Source organism: Nelumbo lutea, chromosome 1 (assembly GCF_056320005.1).
Source record: "Nelumbo lutea isolate HS-2025 chromosome 1, American lotus-T2T, whole genome shotgun sequence".
In the NCBI taxonomy this organism is placed as follows: Eukaryota; Viridiplantae; Streptophyta; class Magnoliopsida; order Proteales; family Nelumbonaceae; genus Nelumbo; species Nelumbo lutea.
The window spans coordinates 176,748,838-176,772,066 of record NC_142684.1 but is presented as its reverse complement, the minus strand read 5'-3'; the positions used below and the strand labels follow the sequence as shown (position 1 = coordinate 176,772,066).

The window sequence follows — 23,229 nt, the reverse complement described above, 5'->3', positions numbered from 1 at the left end:
TGCCAGCTTATTAGCAAGTATATACTATAGAACATTGATCGTTGAAACCTTCCATAGTTTAATCTGTTGCAATTTAAAATTTGATCATTTCTCTTTTTTTTATGATAAATGTTCTCATTATTTACTTCATATGTTTATTATAATAGTACTATCCAACTTTTATGCATGCAAAGAAGGAAAGAGATGGAATTTTTCAACTAATAGCTAATACAAGTTTAACAGAAACTAAACATCACAGTGACTACGGTTGAGCCTACACGTCCTGAAGTATAAACAGTCATTTGGGAGAATAGAGAGACAACTCACTGTCCATAGCTTAAATCACTAGGGATTGGTATTGCTCATCTCTTTTGTTCCTTGAATAATAACCAACACCCACAATGAAAGCTACCACAGCTCCAATGGCAAGGAGTCCCCAAGAATACTTGGAAAATCTCATACTTTCCTGCATCAACACAAACCAGATATTAACACAAAAGTGATCGAGTTTGCTCCCTTAGGAATTATGGTTTCTGTGTTAACCTCTAACAAGACTCGAATTCGCATCCTTTGTAACATAGAAAAGGAAAGTTCACTCCATGTATAGTTCATTCCGCCAAAGAAAATCTTGTTTATTTCTATTACAATAACATAAACAACAAACATCTCATATGGGGTGATTGGCCTTGGGTTGGACCAGATTACTTAATTTCCAGCCCAAGAGCGGAGTCACCAGATTTCCATCAGAATATGCTTGTCCAACCTGAACTAAAAGTTGAGTTGGGATATCATTCAGGTTTGGTTTCAGCTTGACCCAAGTTTCACATTATGTTAGTGGCAGAAAAGAGAGATGTGGAAGGTATTCCTGTGGAAGGTATTCCTGGTCCATCTATCAATCCAGTCTAGTCCTAGCTTTTAAACAACACAAATCTAGGCACAAAAAAACATTTTCAGTGCTGGTACTACAAAATACACCTCAATCTGTAAAAATTGCAACATGAGCTCTATAATGTTTCACCTCATGCATTTGCAAAAGGAATGCTGTATGCTCCACCCTTCGCAAGGTGCAATATTTAATTTCTCACAGTGTAGCATTTACAGTTTAAAGTGCATTTCATAGAATGACAGTACCGATACCCAAGAATGTATTTAAACAATTTAAGAATCCCTTTTGTTGTTCAAATATTCATAATGCATATAAAAGCCCCAACTTGACAAAATGAAAACAAGGAAGCTGAAACTTATTTATCTAAGAAAATAAAGAGTAAAAATTCTTACATGAACTGAATTTTGTAAGAGAAGCATGGACTCTGGAGGTGGGTCTGCAACCAGAATGTAGAAGAGCCCCATCACACCCGTATGCTTTTGAGTGCTGCTGTAATTAGATTCCAAGGTCAAAGTCTCCCCACTGGATACTTGGACTGAACCAGGGTGAGGATAGCATGCTGACATCCCTACAATGTAACCAGCCTCGTTACCTGCTTCCTTCCCTTCTCCATAAATTGGTATGGAGGAGCATAAAACCCGACCATCCTAACCACGTGCATACATGAGCAGAGATAGATTGAGTAGCTTGTTCATAGATAAATATTTTCAAAGTCTCCTAACTTTGAACAAGGAAAAAATCTTTTGAGTCAACTCACAGGGGACTAAAACACTAGTCTGCCTGGTATTGATTGGTATTCCAGATCAAAACGATATTGAACGATATAAATCCAACTACAGACTTAGTCACTTATCATATTATGCCCTTATGCCAAGTGGAAGAGATTTTAAACAAGAAATTCAATATAATCAAGAGACAGAGAAGTATAGGAAAATATGAACGTAAAACAAGAAATTTATAAACTGAAGCATCTAGAGCAATAGTTTGAATGCACTATAAACAAGAAGGTGATCAGCTTCAATCTCACACATTGACAAGGTGCTTGCTTCATCCATGCAGACAATTTTATGCAACCATAAATGTAAAACCGAGTTATTGCAAAGAATACACCTTTCCAATCCATATGTGCATAACTATGCCTTTAGGAGCTGCAACAGAAGCAGAGACCATTGCAATTCAAACAAGGGAGAAGATTGTTCTTATGGCTTTAAAAGTCAAAAACCTAAAGATGTGCCTCATGCACCCAGACTTCAAAATCCAACTGGAAAAAAGCTCCACCCAGTTGAGGAAAAAAAAATGTAACAAACATATTTGGATGTTCTATTTCCCTGGAAGCCCATTAGGAGTTAGATCAATGATTTAGTTAGACTTCAGGTTGAAGTAATATATGACAACATGAGGGAAAAGTGAGTTTGAACTCTGAAGCACATAAGATATCTACTGCACTGTTTTGATCATAATTCATAAAAAAGAACTTGAGGGTTTATAAGTATGCACTACGTCTGCTAAAACCCCTTAATTATATTCCTTGAAGGAAACCCTTTGATTTTGATTTTATGTGAAAGAGCTACTTTGTACACACTCATGTACCTCTCCTTTCTTCATTAAAATTGTTAACTTTTCTCAAAAAAAAAAAAAAAGGTTAAACCCAATAACAGGTATAAGCAATCCCATCAGTTTGGACTCCTAATGGGTTACACCCATGAGTGAGCCCCCATAATTGGTAGATAGATCATGGGACCCATACACCATTGGATAGTTATGTATTTAAACTTATACATCTTAACAGTGAGTCCCGTTAATTGGTAAAAAATGGGACCCACTATATTGATTTGGTGGTGGGCACGACCCACCTTAATACTTTAAACTTAAATATTTTGACAGTAGGACCCACTAGTTTGATTTGATGGTGGACAAGGCCAGCTTGAACTTAAATATTTTGACAGTGGGCCTTATTGACAGGTGGGACCCACTAGTTTGATTTGATAATGGGCATGGCCCACTTTAAGGTTTTAAACTTAAATATTTTGACAGTTGGCCCCGCTGATAGGTGGGACCTACTAGGTTGATTTGTTAGTGGGCGTGGCCCAATTTAAGATTTTAAACTTAAATATTTTGACAGTGGGCCCCGTTGACAGGTGGGACCCGCTAGTTTGATTTGATAGTGGGCATGACCACTTTAAGGTTTTAAACTTAAATATTTTGATAGTGGAACCCACTAGTTTGATTTGATAGTGGGCATGACCCACTTTAAGGTTTAAAACTTAGATATTTTGACAGTGGATAAGATTCACCGATTGAATCTTAACTAATTCAGGGGTAATGTAATTCATCTTCTTAGAGTGGATAAGATCCACCTCATATGACAGTGGGTCCCTTTGTAATAATTGGTAGCAAACTAAAACAGTGGGGTCCTACAATCTGTCATTTACAAATGGCAATACTAGTTGCAACAAGCCAGTACATCTGTCCTCAGGTCTGCAACACATGTGGTGTCCCCCTTTTTAAGTGGATAAGATCCACTGACAGTGGGACCCAGCAGCCTGCCATTTACAAGTGGCAATATAGGCTGCCACAGTAACATGTGTCTCCCTTTTCAGGTTTGCAACAGGCAGCAAAGTGCTAAACCAGCACACCTGTTCTATTTTTAGGTAGATAGTAGTGTGCAACAGGTGGCAAAGTGCTGTTACAGATCAGCATGCTTGTCCCATTTCATGTGTATTGACAACACTGGGTTAGCCTACTGAAATACTTTGGGGTGGATAGGATCCACCGAGATATCAGAGGCTCCCCAAATATACATATATATTTAACTTGAAATAAGCTTTTTGAGTTCTAACAGAACGAGAGAGAGAGATAGAGAGAAGATAGGGATTGAAATAGATAAAATTTTAAAGAGATAGAAGGAAATAATAAGATTTATACCTATGTAAGCCTATCCTTACACCTCAATCAGCCGAACTTCAACTTCCCTCCTCTATTCCTTCTCTCCTCTCTCTTCTCTCTTTTTTTTTCTCTTTCTTATCTCTTTCTCTCCTTTTCTTTCTTCTATCTGTCGACCCAATTTTCTTCTGCTCTCCCCCTTACATAAAGGGAGACAGTTATGGGGTAGGGAGGTTAGAGCAACCTCCCCACTCTTCATACGTGGGGAGGTTGCTTAACTCCCCCCCACACCCCCCATAACCAGAACAACCTCCCCTCTTCAAGTTTTATATTTATTTATATTATTTTTTTACATCATATACTTTTAGTCCTAAACATGCACTAACAAGGAGCACTTTGATGCCAGTTGACTTGAGCTGAACTAGTGAGAGAACACTTGATGGCTCACAATTTAACTGTGAATATAGCCCTTGAAAAGGTTAAATGACACAAGAAGAATCTGATAGCACACTCCAGATGTTTTCTTTTAACCCAAAAAGAAACCACATTGTTAGGTTAAGGCTTTGTTGAATTGTTTTACAGTCTGAATGCATGAGAATATTTGGTTATTTATTTATTTATTTATTTGTTTGTTTTTTTGTTTGTTTTTGCTTACAACTCAACAAATATAAGTGCATATAGGGAGAAGACAATAACCTCTCCAAGTTAATAATATTATGAGGCACCAGTAATGCAAGAGTCATTTCGATCATGATAAAAAGACTGCAAATTTTGAACTCAGTAATCCTCTCAGGCTTTCAGGAAACCATTAGGTGATGGGCCCAGTTGTTTCTATGCAGATAAGGAGAAAAGCAATTGAAAGGATGGGCTGCAGCGTTTGATATCAATGGTTGTGCCTGAAGACTGATTATCAATGAATGTTTTCTTCACCGTGTATACTAGTTCTTCTTCCCTAATTAAAAATATATGAACATAAAATAAATGAAAATAAAAACTCGATTAGGAATAATTCGTAATCACCTCTCCATATAATGCTGATCCAGTTCCCCCTGAATGCTGGTGAGCAACACCATAGATGACATGACCCCCTCTAGGGATAACTATGCTTGCTTTTTTGCTATCAATACACCCACCATTAACCATTCCAGTGGTACTGCAAGACTCAACTTCATATTCTATCTGTACAAGGAATAGATAGATATTCAGAAGGAGATTATCAACATTAATTAAGAAAGGGCAATCCACAAAATAAGCATATTAATTCAGTAGAGCTGTGAAGTAAGGTGCCTATGTTGCATAGAATTCTTTCAAAAGTTGCAAGAACTCCTACCAGTGTTTGTTTCACTTTGATGTAAGCATTTAAACATATGTACTCATAACTAAATGTAGTTTGCAGATCAATTGGGAGGCTTTCTTTACCATTAGAATTTCTAAAGATTGCATATTTCATTTGTCATAAGTGGATTAATCACTAGAATCAGTCCTAGTTAGCACCATTATCTTTCCACAATGAGATTAGGATGGAAAGCTATCAGTTCCCCATCAAGTCTAACGAAAATAAGTGGATTAATCACCAGAATCAGTCCTAGTTAGCACTATGGTCTTTCCAAGACGAGATTAGGATGGAAAGCTATCAGTTCCCCATCAAGTCTAATGAAAGTAAGTGGATTAATCACTAGAATAAATCCTAGTTAGCACTATGATCTTTCTAAAATGAGATTAGGATGGAAAGCTAACAGTTCTCTATCAAGTCTAATGAAAATAAGTCATAAAGATGCGGAGAAAGGTATATACCCTGCAATGATGTTTAGCATCAAGTATCGTTGAATCCTTTTCTCTTTCTACAGAATCAGTGGCATCAAATATATAGATCTTGACAGGCACAATTGCATTCTCCCAATCAATCCACTTTACCGTATATCTCAGGTAGAGGCTTCTATGAATATCATCAAAGCCTTCCCTTACCCTGCATTTTGTTTGATCATAGCAACAATACAATCCTCCAGTATAATCCGGCCTCAAAGGCCGGCCAAGCTCATCCTCTGTAACATTATAAAGATCACACCTGCACTCAGTGCATCCCAATCGATCCTCCACATTTCGTGTATCAATTGCATGGACATTAAGCAGCCACCTCTCCTCATATCCATCAGGAACTTGTGCTGGATTCCCAACTTCTATTCCATAAGGATCTGGAACATATGTGGCAGTTTTGCGTGTTTCAGATCCGAGTCCAAAATACTGCCCTAGGGAATTCCCCTGGCATACTCCACTGTTTCTCACTATAAAACCTTTTGATTGGTGAAGCTCATCATCACTTAGGATCTTAGAAGTTTTGGCATCCTTAGGGACATAGTATCTTACTACAATCCAGTGATGGAGATAAGTTTCATGAAGAGGAACAGGAATCCCTGCTTCATCAACAACTTCAGCATTGAATTCTTTAAGAGCAATGTGACCTCTTGGAAAGTCAATGTTGTAATAGTACTTGTTTGCCACTGTTCCTGGTCCCAGCACAAATTCTGGAGAGAGGAAAACAGAAGATTTCACCTTATTTTCATTTCTCGTAAGATCATGTGAAGAGTTTACTGTCAAAGCGAACAGCAGTATGGAGAGTAAAAGCAGCCACCACTGAGGAGAATTCAACATTTTTCCTACAAATGTCAATATATCAGGTTAATACTCTATTTAAATTTTAGTATGACGTACAAGACGTCAAATGCTTCAAGAAGTCTGATAGAGCAAGAGTTTCTTCTGCAAAGATTGGTTGAATTGGGAATAGATAAAAACTGAAATGATTTCATCAAATATAAGTAAAACATGCTCCCACAAAATTGATTTTTTAACATAGCAAAAAATAAATAAATAAATGATATCTGTACTTAATTTTTAATCGGATGCTCTACATCAACGTATAAAATATCAGTGAAAACACAAAAACTAAAGATACAGACCAACGGGGGGGAGGGGGAGGGGGAGAATAAAAATAAAAGGATTCATATGGTTCATAATCCTGTTTGTTCGACAAAGCCCTTAGAAAAAGTTCAATCACTTCAAGCCGTGACCACTTTTTTAAAATACAGAACTATATGGAAATATTAGCAATACGTTCCTCGTTACACACGAACGAAGTATCAGAAAAAAAAAAAAAAAAAAAAAAAGAAGATAAGGTGCAAAGTCTGTAAGCTAGTGGAGTAGTAGTATTGATTACTGAATGGAGCTTTTCTTGCTAGCTCGCTTGCTCTGTGACAATAAAACAGAAGAACAGAGAGATTATCTTTTTCAATTTTCAGGAACTGAAAAATTAGAAGAAAAGGTACCACAGAGGAAGATCAAAGAGAGATAGATAAATGGCGCAGACCTGGCTGTGGCGAGTTCATCATCGGGCCAATACAAGGTCGTCGGGATGTGCTGTGGGGGGCGCTGATGTGAACTCGTGGACGTGCCCAAACAGAGATACGGAAGAGTACTGGTCACGGAAATGGTTGAGAATAATTAAGGATACAAGACAAAGTTGTCTGAACTCTGAACTCTGAACTCAGAACTCAGAACTCTGATCCAACCCATTTATAGATCCTTGATCTTTCTACACGTATAAAATTAATTATAATGGAAGGCTACCACATCACACATGTTTATGTACAGAAATTGTGTGTAGCCACTGGCATTGACCTGATACTGACTGATGACTCTGGAGAATCGACAAATTGAGACGATTTACGGTTCGGATGTGCTGACAAGTGAAGCCACTCGTGTTCCATCCAATAGACATTAAACACATCGCCTAAGGTGGGTTAAGATTACGTGGAAAAAGTATCACTTGAAACTAAATACGGTTGAAAAACTATAAAATCTAGAAAAGGACAAGTTTCTTGAATCGTCATGCGTTGCGTTACACGGCGTCTGTGATTGGAGCTGAGGTTGTTTTCAGCCAAGTGTGGTGTAGGATGCCAAGACCATGGAACTTAAACACCAACATTAATATATCAATCAATATATATAAAAAGAATGACTGTTCAGCTCACCATTATTAGACTCACCGTACAAGTTTTGAAAATTGGCCCTAAGGTTTTGGAAATTTCTTAAAATATCCTTATGATTTAGTTAATTGGCCAAGTATACTCTTATCAAATCGGCTATTTCTATTGTTATTGTTTCTAACAATTGTCTAAATCTTTTCAGAGTACACTTTACGCTAATTGTGTCTCTCGTTACTCAACGCCGCCCATTAGTCCAAAGAGGAGGGAACGCCATCCATCAACGCGGCTATCGCCAACAGTGACGGTTGATGGTCGCTACAGCACAGAAGCAGTCTCACCATGGACGGTCACTGCAACACAGAGGCGGTCTCACTACCAACGGTTACTGCAACACAAAAGCGGTCTAAAGGGATTTATTGCAGAGAAATGAATTCCTGAGCTTGAGTTTCATGGAGTTAATGAGCGAAGATCCCATGTCCATGTTTCCTGATGGAAGTGATAGTATTTTAATTGTCCTCTACCATGTCTTCTGACCCATGTATCTTGCTGCATCCTGCATCCGCTGCTTCATATTATCTCCCCCGTCCCACACAATTACCTAAGGGACCAATGAGCAAAGATCCCAGATCCGTATTTGTCTTCGGCGAAGATCCCAAATTGACTTTAATTTGGGATTGGGGTCGAGCTCCATTTCCCTTACTAGTAAATGCGTCACGAGAGGTTGCCGGTTCGACAAAGGCAGAAATTGACGCTGCCAGTGCTGGTGCTGTAGAGGCGTTGGAGGGTATTTGGGTCGTAACAGAAAAAACTCTAAGATTGCCAGTGATGCAAAGGCGGAAATTAACGCTGACTGTTGATGCCTAACTACATTGAAGCTGGAGAAGGCCTCCAGACCTCTGCAGGCGCAACTTAATTTGACCTGCAAAAAAGGAGAAAAACATGTAGAGAAGGACCAGAGAAGCAGCAACCATTAGATCTAGAAAGAGAGAGAGAGAGAGAGAGAGAGAGAGATCTGATGCGGGAGTGTGTACTGCCGCTGGTGGATGGTGGAAAAGTGGAGAGCGGAGGTTGTCGGTGAGAGAAGCTACTGTTCATCGTCTCCCACCTAAACTTCTCTCCTCTTGGCATCAAGAAATCTCTCTCCTCCTTATTGGCTTTGATAGGAATGGTTCTTTTCATTCTGGTGGAAGTCCCTGGAGGATACAAGGTGCAAAGAACAGGGTCTGATTAGGAGTACCAGTGGAAAGACTTCCTCAAAAAAAGTCCACTTTATAAACGCCATTGGGACTTGCTTGCCTCTTCCGAGAAGCAAAGAAATTCGGTGGTGGTTTCAGATATATCCGTCTTTCTTCGTTCTCAGACTTCCCCTTCTGCCTCTGGTCTCTCTCCTTCTTTCTCATTTCTCCACATTCTCAGAGTTAGTAGGAGAGAATGCAGAGGGTATTTTAGATATTATGTAATATTAAATCATACATGTGAAGTCACGTGTAAACGGTCTTTTAGGGAGAGGTAGAGCTATACAATTGTCAAAAACAACAAGGGTAGCAACAGTCAATTTTCAAAAAAATAAAGATATATTTAGTCAATTAGATAAATGATAAGGATTGTTGTAGTCAATTAGATAAACCATAAGGGTAATTTATTATCCTAATGTTTTAGAAATTTTTTAAATTATCTAAGGTTTTAGAAATTGGCTAACTCTACCCTATTGTTTCAGTATGTCAAAGTATCTTTACTCTTTCTTTTTAACAATTGTCATTATAGTTAAATCATAAAGAAGATATACTAAAAGGTCATTTTTCCCTTACACTAAAAAATAGCACCAAATAACTCGGCCTATTCTCTCTCTCTCTCTCCTAGCTGTGAAATCCCAGTTTGATCGGTCTCCCTACCTTTGCTCGTTCACGGGCTCCGGCCCCGGTCCAATGTTAAACCTTAGTTGCAATTGCGGGACTTGTAAGCAGCACTAGCATTTAGCCTGAAATGGTTTGAGAATCTACGAAGAGAATGTGTGATAGGTATAAGGTGCCCATTAAGGCACGGTGAAGTCGAGCTCCTGGTCGTCTGCCATGGTAAGAATATGGGAAGGCGGTTGTCATTGACGGCAAAGACGATAGAGACCAGTTGCCATCCCCTTTATCTTCAATCAATATCTCTTACTCGAGATCACGTTCATCGTTGTCGTCGATGGTAGAGGCCGGTTGGTTAATAAAATCAAGAATAGTAAACCATTTCGATGAAAACCCCTTCTCTTGCTCGGGGTCGTCTTCTTTGTCTCAAGCGACGAAAATTCAGCGGCGACAACTCTTCCACCTCTGGCATCTCTTCTCTTCTCTCTCTCTTTTCTTTCCTTCTTCCACCTCCGACATGTCTTCTTCTAGCCGCTACAATTCAGCGGCGAAACTCTCCCTGCTTTCTACCGCTCACCCCTTCTCCTCCTTCTCACCTTCCACTAGCAAAACTAGCAAAATGCGCCACCGAGTCCTATGGGATGGCCCTTAATAATGGGGCACTTCCCCTACCTTACCAATCACCACCGACCGTCTCCATGAAGACCTCTACCACCTAACTAAGACTCATGGTCCACTCTTTAACCTCTACATGGTTCAAAAGCCAGCCATCGTCATATCCTCGTCGGAGAATGGGTAAATTAATAATTACATCTTAATTTATTTTTATTAAAAACCAAAGAATGGGCGTGAGTAGTGAACTGCCCAGAACGTGCCCAGCCCATAAACTGTCTCAAAGTTAACCCGCTGTTGGGGCCTCTATTGAGACAGTTTCTCTGGTCTGGGCACGCTTTGGGAAGTTCACCTATTCACACCCATGCTTTAGTTCTTAGAAAAAATAAATTAAGATGTAATTATTAATTTATCCATTCTCAGGATAATGTGACATTCCCAAAAATTCTCTCAACAGCATAGGTTGTTGGCCCCTAACAGCTAAAATTTTTCCAATCCTCACTACATAAATTCTCTTCTCGTGCCATGGAACTCTTTCAACCAACTCGCAAACAATAGGTACCCGATGGAGAGATGGCAAATACAGTCGGACCTCGGAAAATGCCTCATAATTATCATTGCAGGGGTTGCTCCCATCGTCAGAAATCTTTTTAGGGGTTGTCGTCGCCGAAAATCTTTTTCGTGACTAAGAATAGGTAGTTTGAGAATGAAACGAACAGGGGGAAGAAAGGACGAAGAGAAAGAAGAGAGAGAGACCAGAAGCGGAGGGTGTTGCTACCATTGGGAGGAAAGAGACGGGTAATATTGGGTTTTAGAAAAAAAAGATTATACGTCACATTGTGTCAATGTATACAGATTTTGACGAAATATTAACAGATGCTAACGAGCTAGAGCTAGTCAATTGTCAAAAGCAATAGGGGTACTTTAAGACAATATTGAAACCTTAAGGGTAGTTTAAGAATATATATCTATACTACTAATAAAAGAGCGAATAGTTCCATTTTTTGGACTTTTTATTAGACATTTTTACCCCTTATCCAAGCAGCATAAAAATGGCATATATGTCCTTTACTCTCACTCTAAAAACTGCCCATTTATAATAGTTAAGAAACTGCCCACTTATAATTGTTCAAAAACTGTCCACTTATAACAATTAAGAAACTGCCCACTTATAACTGTCCATGAATTGTAAATAGTTTTGTCTTTGAGATATTGTCATGTGCAAATGCATGTACATGTTCACTAGTATAAATAAATAAATAAATAAATATATATATATATATATATATATATATACATGATTGCCTTTAGCATTCAGTAAATGGAATCTCCACATGAGTAAATGGTGAGTGTGTGAGATCTGGCTAATATATTACACGTATTACACTATCCAAACATGCAGCTCAAGTTTCTACCCTCAACTCCCCTCTTCGCTGCTCCCCCTTTCCTCCTCCTCTCTGCCCTCCCTCCCTCTCTCTCTCTCTCTCTCTCTCTCTCTCTCTCTCTCTCTCTCTCTCCTTTCATTTCTTCTTGTCTTCACCCCACCCCACACCCTTTCTAAGTGGCTACAAGTTTCTACCCCAAATTCCCTCTGACTTCTATCTTGTGCTATTTTGCCTCTCTGCTTCTCCCCCTTTCCTTCTTCTTCTCTCCTCCCTCCCCCTCTCTCTCTCTCTCTCTCTCTCTCTCTCTCTCTCTCTCTCTCTCCTTCCATTTCTTCCTGTCCTCACCCCACCCCATACCCTTTTTGAGTGGCTAGAAACCCTATTTCTCCGCCTCTTCCTTTGTTGTTGCCAATGATGGGGCCAAGGGCAACAAGGTAAATTTGCTTCTTTAGCCAAGGCCGGTGTGTCCAACCTGAGAACAAGAGAGTACACGTTAGAGGCCCGTGGTGTTATCCCAAGGGCGAAGACTCCAGCGATCAAGTTAGTCAAGTGCTTGAGAAGGGTTGGACTAGGCTTGAGACGAGGACTCAGAAGATGTCACTTGAGAGCAAGAGAGCTAGAAAGCAAGTAAGAGCAAGATAGCCTTACCTTAAGCTAGGCACCCCCTTTTATACTTGACCTTGCCATAGAGTGGTTGGAGGTTGTTGGGAATGGATGACCAAGATCTCGTTCAACACGTGGCACAATCTTGGGTCTTGCCATGTGTGGCTATATCACTTGCCCCCGACTCTTGAGGCCATGATGGTCGAGGTCGATTTGGTGTGTTGAGTTGAGACCTCAACTTCGACCAAAGAGAGTATTATAGTACCTTGTGGAAGCATAGAATGAAGGCATTTGGCGGAGGCCTTAGTTTCAGTTGAAGATGGCATCATATAGTGGTGTGGAGGCATTGGCCTCGGCTGTAGAGAGCTTCCCTAGGTAATCCTATGGCAACGGTTCCCTTGTTGGTGTCTTGCTTCTTTGGAGAATTGTATCGAGTTGAGGGTACGAGACCATGCATGACACGGGTGTAAGGCATCCGCATTAATTTTCCATGTTCTGTATAGGTGTTGTCGCAAAATTCGTATGTGAGACAGGCGTCGACATTGATCGATTGCGATCATGCGCACGACAAGTGGTGGGTCACCTATTTTAGGTCACTCCTGACTCGGGGTTAGCGGGTGGACTGGCTAATTCACTCGGCACCATTTCATATTCCCGAGGTCAATGCCAACTGGCATGTGTCAATTCAGGCTGCCGGGTCAATGCCTCCACAACCGTTGGATTGAAGTGATTTGAGCCGTACATTTTTCTTTAAATAGGGTCGTTGGTTGAGGCATCTCCCTACCATTTGCTTACTTCTGCTTAAGTCTCTAGAGACCTCGGCCACCAACCAGCCAAAACCTTAGCCTTTTTCCTCATTAGGTAAAGGACTTCTCCTAGAACCATGTCATACTCAAACCCCAGTCCCCTAAGTGCTATGAGCTTCCTGACCTCACTAACACCATCACTCCCCGTTCCACCTCGTCCAGTAGTGAGGATACCAACAATGAATCCAAGAGCTCCCCTCGAGTTAAGGTACTAAGGGAGAGGACTGCCCTTGGAGGCGTTGAGTGTATCCGACAAGGCGAGGAATCTCCTGATGAAAGTACTAGCTTTATGAGGCCAAGGGGCGATGCCACAGGGAAGGCCTTGGCGAACCTTGAGGTGGTTAAGTCGGAAGAGGCCGAGGACCGCACCCCTGAGAAGGCAGCCGAGGATGAAAACCGAGGTGTGACGTTGATGCATCATCCATGCTCCAATTTGGATAGTGAACTCAACAAAGAGCAACTGAGGGCTCTTGCTGAGATGTACCATATTCCTGGGGGCTATAGGCTTAGAGTCCCTAGCGTCGGTGACAGGTTGTGGTAACCAACTGAGAGGGAAGTGTGTGTGCATGAGTACTACCTCCACTTTGGCCTTCGATTCCCCATTCCTCCGCTCCTCTCCGAGATTCTTAATTATTATAAAATCTCTCTCAATTAGTTAGCACCAAATGCTATTAGGACCATTATAGTTGTGTTGGTGATGGCCCACCTCCGAGGCGTCTACGTCACTATGAACATCTTCCAATGCATGTTTGCCTTGAGGAAGCATCCTGCTAGGGCCGGCTTATTCTACTTTCAGGCCCGATGGGGTAGAGTAGTGGACAACCTATCATCCATACACAATTGGAAAGAAGAAGCATATCTTTGTGTCCTGTCCAGAGGGTTGGCCTTTTCAGGTATGACTGGGGGGAGCTGAATCTTGTGGCCGAGAGGATACGACCATATAATAATGATGAGGAGGTTAACGTGATGACCCGGATTCGGGGACGAACCCTTGGTAGCGGAGGAAGCCTTGGTGTGGGCTGGCCTTAGCCCTGATCGCCTCTGTATGGTCACTCTTGTTGTCGGCTGTCTACATCGACATCAAAGACTGCATCATGCAAGTGGCCAAATCCACCAAGAGAGCCATGGGCGAGGGGCCATCGAAGAGGCCTGCCCTAAAGGAGATGGCTACCCCCAAAGAACCGCCTCGGGCAAAGGCACCCATCAAGGCCGAGAGGAGAAGGGTGGCTATATCCAAGAGACTTGCTGAGGCCCCCCAACCTCTGAAGGGGAAGAGACTAGCAGTGAAGGACTACCAAGCTGAGGGCACTGTTGGGTGCTCTTGGCAATTAGAGCCCCACTCTTCCGACCGCCACAATGAGACGTTGTTGGTGAGATGCAAAATCTTATGCCCTAGCTAGAACGTCCGAGATGGCAATTCCCTTAGTAGCTCGGGGGTCAGTCGAGCCCTGGTGACTGGGATGCTCCCAGTAGGGGACTTGTAGTCATGGACCCAAGTGTCCATCCAAGGAGTCCGAGACACGTTGTTGGATCGGTTGGCTGAGGTGAGGCTTCTATTCCTTATACTTAGTCAAGTTTCTTCTTTACTTTGCTTTCTTGCCCACAATTGTCTATCCCTTGCAGATGTCTCCCACCGTTGTTGGTCTGTGCGACAAGGTAGATGTCCTTCTTTAGTAGCTAAGGACCTCCCAGGAGGAGATCGACCAACTGAAATGATAGTTGGCCGAGGCATAAACTAGCCGAGAGGTCTCTATTGCAGCGACGTGTGAGGAACGTGACCACAGGAAGGAGATGGAAGCCAAGGTCTCGGCCAGGAGGGAGTAGGTGAAGGCTCTCCGGGCTTCTTTGAATGAGGCCGAAGGGAAACCGAAGGAGACCAGGGAGAAGCTCCAAAAGGAAAAGAAGAAGGCTCAAGAGGCCTTAGCTAAGGTTGTTGATGAGTGGAAGACCACTGAGGCCTACAAAGACGAGATGGCCAAGTTTAGTGTCACTTCCTACTTGGAGGGCACCGAAGACACGAAGGTTCAAGTATTGGCGCTCCAATCAAACTTCGGCGTCAACCTATTGGAGGCCTGAGGCCTCAGTCTGGGGACGATCTAGCGGCTAAGACAACGAGACAAGCCTAGGGGGTGTAGCTGTTTGAGGGCCAAGTCCAAGTCAGCAACGAATAGCCTGCGCAACCTGAGGCAGCCAATGAGCGCGTGGACGTTGAGGCTTGAGAATGCTTTGCATAGGTCTTCTCTAAGGAGGATGCTTCTTGCCCAACACTAAGCTAAAGAACAAGGCATTTGGATGGTTATGCCACTTAATGGAGAGTAATGATTTTGGACTAAAATAGGATGTTTTGAGAGTTTGGAAACTGAATTGGCAGTCTTGAAATTCGAATACCGAAATGAGACCAGAACCAAGGGACAGGGCACTAATATATAATTTATTCTTTTTTATAAAACAAATAAGTACATTTGGTAGGGAAGTATAGAACTCGGGCCAACCCAAAAATGACCCGAGCCCAACATAAACTCAAGCCAGCCCAAAGTTGGTTTAGGGTTTGGGTCAATAATTCGGGTTGGGTTAGGGACTTAGGGTTGAGCTCAACCCGGCTCTACTTGACCCCTGGAAACCAGACGGCAGACGTGGAGCTTTCAGGGCCCGGATAGTAGGAATGTTGGAATGAAAATACATACTTGTACACGCTGGGGATGATTTATTATTATTTTTTTTAGCTAAGACGCTGAGGCTATGAGGGAAGATTTTGGGCATTCTCCAGCACTCCAACTTTGACTTTGGGGCAATGGGGCGAGATCACGTCTCCGCCCCACAACGCCCCACAGTACATCTCGCCGTGTATTCGCATCATCTTCCGATGATATATCAGAACCGACGATGTTATCATCGAGAGATGTTTCCAATACACGGCGGAAATGTGCTGTGAGGCGTTGTGGGGCGTACTGTCTCCGTACATCTGCGCTTGGATGTGCGGCTGTAGTGCTGTGTAGCGTCTTGTGTGGCTGATGGCTGTATTCAAATTCATTACACCTTGGTCAATGCAACGGTGTAAGAGCAAAGCAGACTGACCGCTTTGCGCAATCTATTATGATTTCTGAAGCAAAGACAACCTTTAATTGAGATATTGGAAATGCGATGATCAAAGCTCCAAGTCAACCAGAAGGCAAAACATTGTCACTTGCCAAAAAAAATTGTCTGTAAACTCTGTGGCTTCTAACATCCAGTACAGATTAGAATGGCCGAAGCTTTGTTGGTTTCTGTTATTACCAAACTGGGAGAGATTTCTCTTAAAGCGGTTGCCCCAGACGGTCAACACCAAGTTCGGACCACAGATGACATTAGGTTCATCAAGGATGAGCTCTCAACCATGAAGGCCTTCCTGAGAGATGCAGAGAAGAAAAGTATGAGAGGAGAGGTTGTGAGCGAGTGGGTGGCACAAGTCAGAGATGAAGCTTACAAAATCCAGGATGTTCTGGAGGAGTTCCTCCTCCGAATGGATCTCCTCAGGGCTAGACTCACGAGAAGACATGTGGGTTGTCTAGATATCAAGTTTTATATATGTTATATACCTTCTTTCAACAAGCAGATGGCACTCTGCCGTGAATTCCACTCAGAGATTGAATGCATCAAGAGGGAAGTCGAAGCCATCTCTAGGAGAAGATTGCAATACAATCTTCAAGAGGAAAGTAAATAGCTCGAATCATGAAGAAGAAACAAGGGGAGATTATGGGTTGTCTTCTCCATTTGTTGAAGAAGCTAATATCATAGGGATAGACAAAGATGTCGAGAAACTAGAGAATTGGTTGCTGAAAGAAGGAGTTGATGAGAACCATCAAAGGTCAATAATTTCTGTGGTCGGCATGGGGGGTTTAGGCAAGACAACACTTGTGAAGAAAGTTTACAATAACATCAAGGGGCATTTTGAATGTAGCGCTTGGGTCTCTGTTTCTCAAGCATTTGAATTGAGGGGAATCCTCAGACGCTTGATGGAAGAATTCTATGAGAGCAGAAAGCAAGCACCTCCTAAAGGTATGGAAGCCATGGCTGTAGAAAAGTTGCAACAGACAATCTATGGCTATTTGCAAGGTAAGAGTTACATCCTTGTACTTGATGATATTTGGGATGTTAATGCTTGGGAAGTAGTAAAAATTGCTTTGCCCTGTAAAGGTAAATGCAAGGTTATATTCACGACTCGGTTGGAAGATGTAGCTTCTCCTACAGGTGAGACCAATTATGTTCATAAACTTCAGAAATTACCCCCAAATTTGGCTAGGGATCTCTTTTATAGAAAACAGTTCAAGAATAACAACCTTTCTGTAAGTTTCCCTTCTCATTTGAAAGAAATTGGAGAAGCTATTGTTAAAAAGTGTGATGGTCTACCACTTGCCCTTGGGGCCATTGGAGGCCTCATGTCAAAGAAAGGGACTAATCCATCAGTATGGGACGATGTTCTCAAGAATCTTGACTGGGAATTGAATCACAGTCAAGACCTTCAAAGACTAAGTGCTGTCCTGCTTACTAGCTATAATTATTTACCCTCCCCTCAAAAATACTGCTTCCTCTATTGTGGCTTCTTTCCAGTTGATTACCGAATCAAGACATCAAGATTGATTCGTCTATGGGTGGCTGAAGGTTTTGTTGAGGACCACCCTCGAAAGACACCAGAAGAAGTTGCAGCAAATTACCTTGTTCAGCTCATTAATAGGAGAATACTACAAGTTGACATTGATAAACTTCGTGTGGGGCTGAATGCATGTAGAGTACATGACCTCATGAGAGAAATGGCTATTCAAATTTTTAAGAAAGAAGAGTTTGGTGTAGTTTACACAAGCCACCCAAGCAATGGGTTACTTGTTGGGAGTCACCGACGAATAGCATTTCACAATAAGATTGCAGATAATAGCCTTACATGGGATAACAGAATCAACCATGAACAGAATAATCCTCGATCCTTCCTCACATTTTCTGTGAAAGAGGTCTCATATTCTGCTTTGCGTCAAATGTTGTTAAATCTTAAATCTTTGAGATTGTTAGATTTGTCAGAAACTAACATTGAGCATTTGCCAAGTGAAATTGGCAATTTGATTCACTTGCGCTATTTGGGTTTGAGGTGGACTCAAATCCATCAGCTTCCATCTTCATTGCAAAAGTTGCATAACCTACAAACTTTGGATCTTCGGAACACAAAAGTGGAAAGCTTCCCCCCTCAAATTCAAATAGCAACGTTTCCACAAATGAGACATCTTCTTTTGACAAATAACAGAGAGAAACTCAGTGATCGGACTTTTACAATCCATATATTGAGAAGATTTACAATAGGAGCAAACAATAGAGAATTATCTAACCTGCAAACACTGTCAGGGGTCAACGCTCATAAGAGCTTAGTAAGTCAACTTGGCTACTTAAATGGGCTTAGGAAATTATATATCGTAGAAGTAAGAAGAGAATATTGTACAGAATTATGTGCTGCTCTTAGGAGGATGGAACACCTACGGTCCCTGAGAATTTGCTCCAACACTAAAGGTGATGTACTTTATCTGGAAATGATGTCACCACCTCCACCTCATATTGAGAAGTTATCTTTGGATGGGATTATGGAGTGCTTACCTCAGTGGGTATGCTCCCTCAATAACCTTCACACAATTAAATTGTTTGATAGTAGGTTAACTGATGATCCAATGCTCAGTCTATCACAGCTGCCTAATCTAGAGATCCTTGTGCTAAGTACTGCTTACAAGGGGAGGCAGATGGGTTGGATTAGTAGCAGCAGTGGTGATGTAGGATTTCCAAAACTGAGATCGTTATGTATTAGTGATATGCTCAACTTGGAGGAGTTCACTGAAATAGAGGAGGGTATGCTGCAATGCTTATGGCATGTTGTCATTGGTTTCTGTCCAAAGTTAAAGAAGCTTCCCCATGGCTTTCAACATCTCAAGACTATTCGTTCATTGATTTTAGCAGAGATGCCAGAGGATTTCATTCAAAGGTTGGTGGGGAAGACTATTGGATGATCCAATATATTCCTAAAACTATGATTGAAAACCGATTCAATGGGATGGTTGTCACTGAAGAAAACATTAGATTTGGTTGACATGACAAGGAACCTTAAGAAGAAAAACCCAAGTGCTACTACAGATTAATGAGGGTAAGTCTTTAGTGCCTTCCTATTTCTTTTCAAGTCTTAATTGTTTCTTCACATTGCAAGAATGAACAAGTTTGAATCTTCTGTTAGTGTTTCATCAGAAAACTTTAGGGTCTTAGTATCTGTTAATTTTGAGTAATTCCTACTGTATGGATGACCTACTCATTTGTTTTTTTATAATTTTGAAGTGTTACTCTTACATATTGGTGCACCAGCTGTAGGTCATGGGATGCTGTTTTGATATTCTCTATTTTCTATCTTCTGTTTTAATTGAAAGAATAGTTGCAAAATAACAATAATAGATGTTCTCAAGAAGCCCTTTATTTTTGTTATGATATCCTGTTTTATTTTATTTTTATTTTTATTTTTTTCTCTCTCATTTAAGAAAGTGCCCATTCCATTGAGATGCAAAAATTTACAACTTTCTCTGTTTATTTTCAGCTAACATTTTCACTATTTTTATCCTTTGTGTTTCAGTTATTTCTCTTGATGGATATTCTTATGATTTATTGAACTTCTTGTATAGATTTTGCTCCTTGGTATCTTTGGAACTTAGTTACCTTATTGGTACTATTTGTTTGTGAGATCCATAGGCTTCTATTTTTATTTTCTCATCTACAAAACCCCAATCTCCAAAATTGTAGCTTTCCATGTACCCAATCATTCACCACTTTGTCTATCACTCTCTTTTTCTCTCAAAAATCACATGAAGAATAAAGTAGTCATTGGTTTTGGCTTTTTGATGTATACTGATTTTCTTAACCAGCTCAACTCCTTTATCTAAAGAGAGTTCTTTTTAATAGGGGTTCTTGCTTGGTTCAATGGTAAATCCTCAGGCTTATAAGCATGAGAATATGGGTTCAAGTTGAGAATTGCCACTTTGTGTGTGTGTTTGTATCCAGTCTACCCATCCCAAGACTGATCATCATTGGATAATGACCCTTTTAGAGACCAACATTCAACTGACTATTAAATTGCCTTTTAAGAAAAGCAAACCACAAGCCATACAGTTAATAAATATCACAAAATTAAAACTACCAGAATTTTTTTATTGCTGCATGGTTGCATGACACATTGCCTCATCCCGACATTCTTTTCTGTTTTAATGGTCCCCTGTCGGCTACTTCAATGCCATTGGGGGTTCTGTCAAGGAAATTCTCTGGATATGTTTGAAATTGTTCTTGGGGTCTTTCCTGTTCACAAAGAAAATGTTTTTTTCCCTTTTTTTTCTGGCGTTCTTACCAAATGTTGAAGCTGGAAATATTCAGCTGACTCAAAGACACATGGTTTCTGCCAGAGCTCATTAAAAATCTATGACCTCTTTTTCTGTGATTTTCATCATATTTTCCATTGTCATGCCTTAATGTTAACTACAGTAAATTTGTCATATGAACTTTTGAACCTTTCTTGGCTTTTCTGTATATGATCTTTATGTTGAATACTTGGGAAATCCTTTATATCCAGTGAAGTATCATAAAGTGGTTGCAGTTTCATCTTGACCTAATTCAGTATCTTCTTGAAGGATGGAAATTCAGGTCTCTGGCTTATTCAGGGAGGGTTTATCCCATAAAATCTGTGTTGCAGGAACTCATACATGTATCAGGAAGGCATCTTTGAGCTGTCTAAAAAGTAAGATGGAGGAAGAGTGGCTTATGTGTCATACAGTGGAGGAAAGCAACCAGGAAGACCAAGTTGATGGTGGTCACTAGTAGAGGCAGTTTGTTACTTGATTGGGTCAGCAATAGATACTTTAAAATGATTCAACCTCAACTACAAGAGTGTTCACTAGAACTGGTTGGAATCTGATTTGGGCTATCGCCCCTGGAATTGTTGGCAGTAGTTGGTTTGGTCTTCTCAAAAATTTCCAAATGAAGGTTTACTACCTAGGAATGATAACTAAGCATATCCCTATCCAGAATTTTCTAATGAAACTAAACATCATCAATTCCTTCATTGTTAATTCTGTTGGAGCCATAAAAATGTTATAACACTTGTTTTTTCATTTTCTTTGCCTAGTCTAGTTTAGAAGGCTTTACATCTGCTTTCATCTCCTGGGGGCCGCATGCTTGGTTGGCAGGATGAAACAATTGGCTTCTTCACAACTTTTATGGTAGACTAGATTAACATCATAGTAAAACTCATTCTGTAGCTCTGTTCATCACACCTGGTGGAAAAAATAAAAGATACCAGATATTTTAGAAAAGATGTTGGATTGTTGACCTGGTTTTTGAAGCTAACTTTTCTTGAGTTCCATCATTGCATGCATGGTTAATTGCAAGGAAATTTCCATGTCCATTGTTGAATTTGTGAGTATGCTTAGAGTGATCCAGACCTCTTGTAGCAGGGATTGGACATCTCCAACTTAAGTTATTGCAGCTATCTTCCTCAGTAAGTTTCCAATAATGTAGCTGTTTATCATGAAAATGGAGGCTCATCCCTAGGCCTTGTTGGCACTTAATCACATTAAGACAGGTCTATAACCAAGCCATGTTCCCACTCTATGAGGTTGGATAAGTTGAGAGAGGCTATCCAGGCTGCAAATTTCTTTTAGCTCCATTTCATCGGGAGAAGATGGATTCTTACTCATCCTTCTTTCCCACTTTCCCAGAGTTTGCATTTTTTGTATAAAGTGATACTGAAAAAATTGTCAACTCATATTGTAATATATATATATATACATAGATAGATAGATAGATAACTCTACATGCCTAGCATACTGTTGTATGTAATACTTATTGCTAATACTTGTTGGATATGTACCAGATACTGCACGGATACTTCTAGATGTACTCTAATGTGATAATTGTTTTAATGAATTATACTATAAAAATATCTGCATTATGTTAGAAATTTAATTAAATTTGGCGATACATAGTTCTTGAGAAATGACCTTTAGCTTCAAAAACTAGATATAAACGCATGGTATAAGCATATTACATGGGATACCTGTACCAGTATCTGTGTCCAGGATTTCTCCATTTCCTATATCTGTTTTTGTATCCATGTCTGTATCTGGGCATCATAGGTATGAAATGCCAATGATATTTTAGAACTGTTTATTTATACTATTTCATGGTTTACAGTGCATTAATAATCTATTTTATGTTTGGTAAGGAAAGATTCGGTTAGACCCCTTTAATATCTCTGTTTCTGTTGTTTTCTCTGGTTGCGGTTACTATATTCTGTGTTTACCGAAAAAAAAAACCTATTTTATGTGGTTTTCGGTAAAAGAATTTCATTATCTTCAAAAATTACAATTATTTTGTGCAAATGCATTTTAATGTTAATATGTGGTAAATAGTCTTAATTCTTTGTTCATATGCATATTTTTAGTTTTAGCTTCAAGGATTTTCTGTTTCATTTAAGTTTCTTTAAATTTTTATACTCTGTATTGGGCTTTTTTTCTTATATCATTTTGGTTTGGAAAAGGATATTTCACCTGTTAATGACTTCCTTTACTGACATCTCTGGGTGGGATATCTATATGGTTAATCAAAGGTTATATGTTGATGCTTATGGTGGAAGAGAAATAAGCAGATTTTTTTTTTTTTTAACATAAGCATTATCCAGTAAATGTTGTCATGAACAAAGTAGAATTTCATAATCTGCTTTTGGACTTCTATTATCTCTGTCTCAATCTATAGTGCATGATGTATATATATCTGGCATTGTGAAAGATGCCAAGGTCAGTGTCTAGAACAGGGGCTTCCTTTGCTCCTCTCATAATTACAAATATACATAGATCTTTCACATACAAAAAAGATTGGAAACTTACTACAGCTGAACTAGATTTGATTTTCAAGAAATTATCACCCTAATGATAGAGGTGTAAAGTGGGCCGTGCCGGGCCGGCACGGCACAGCCCACAGGCGGCCCACGCAAATTGCGGGCTGTGCCGTGCTGGCCCATTGGCCGTGGCACCCTCCCCGGTGAAATTTTTTGGGGGTCAGCGGCCCGTGGCCAAGCCTTGGCCCAAGTTGGGCCATGAACTGGGCCAAAGATATTTTTGCCTATTTATTTAAAAAAATTGAAAAAAAAAACTTAAAATTTTAATTTTGTATGAATTTTGATGTATGCAATTGCTTATATATACAATA

General features: G+C 40.4%; 2 protein-coding genes and 1 long non-coding RNA gene across 4 annotated transcripts; 1 reads left to right on the top strand and 2 right to left on the bottom strand.

Annotated features, from left to right (window-relative positions):
* Positions 1-93: 93 nt before the first annotated feature.
* LOC148879416 (stress up-regulated Nod 19 protein) lies at positions 94-7,534 on the bottom strand. 2 transcript variants are annotated; one of them, XM_088960944.1, is made up of 6 exons: positions 7,110-7,359; positions 6,960-6,991; positions 5,543-6,402; positions 4,769-4,927; positions 1,258-1,512; positions 94-445 (listed from the first exon to the last, which is right to left on the bottom strand). In XM_088960944.1, the coding sequence occupies exons 3-6, from the start codon at positions 6,395-6,397 to the stop codon at positions 317-319; spliced, it is 1,398 nt and encodes a 465-aa protein (XP_088817070.1). In that variant the 5' UTR covers positions 6,398-6,402; positions 6,960-6,991; positions 7,110-7,359; the 3' UTR covers positions 94-316. The 2 variants fall into 2 exon arrangements, with proteins under 2 accessions (XP_088817070.1, XP_088817069.1); XM_088960943.1 differs by lacking the exon at positions 6,960-6,991 and having other exon boundaries at positions 7,110-7,534.
* A 182-nt stretch (positions 7,535-7,716) lies between these two features.
* Positions 7,717-9,151, bottom strand: LOC148879415 (uncharacterized). The gene is made up of 2 exons (XR_016104223.1): positions 8,966-9,151; positions 7,717-8,647 (listed from the first exon to the last, which is right to left on the bottom strand). It is a non-coding gene; the product is annotated as an uncharacterized LOC148879415 (long non-coding RNA).
* Positions 9,152-14,108: 4,957 nt separating this feature from the next.
* On the top strand, positions 14,109-21,903 carry LOC148879414 (disease resistance protein RPM1-like). Its single transcript, XM_088974316.1, has 4 exons — positions 14,109-14,354; positions 16,220-16,470; positions 16,577-17,076; positions 17,158-21,903. The coding sequence occupies exons 1-4, from the start codon at positions 14,109-14,111 to the stop codon at positions 18,999-19,001; spliced, it is 2,841 nt and encodes a 946-aa protein (XP_088830442.1). The 3' UTR covers positions 19,002-21,903.
* Positions 21,904-23,229: the final 1,326 nt, after the last annotated feature.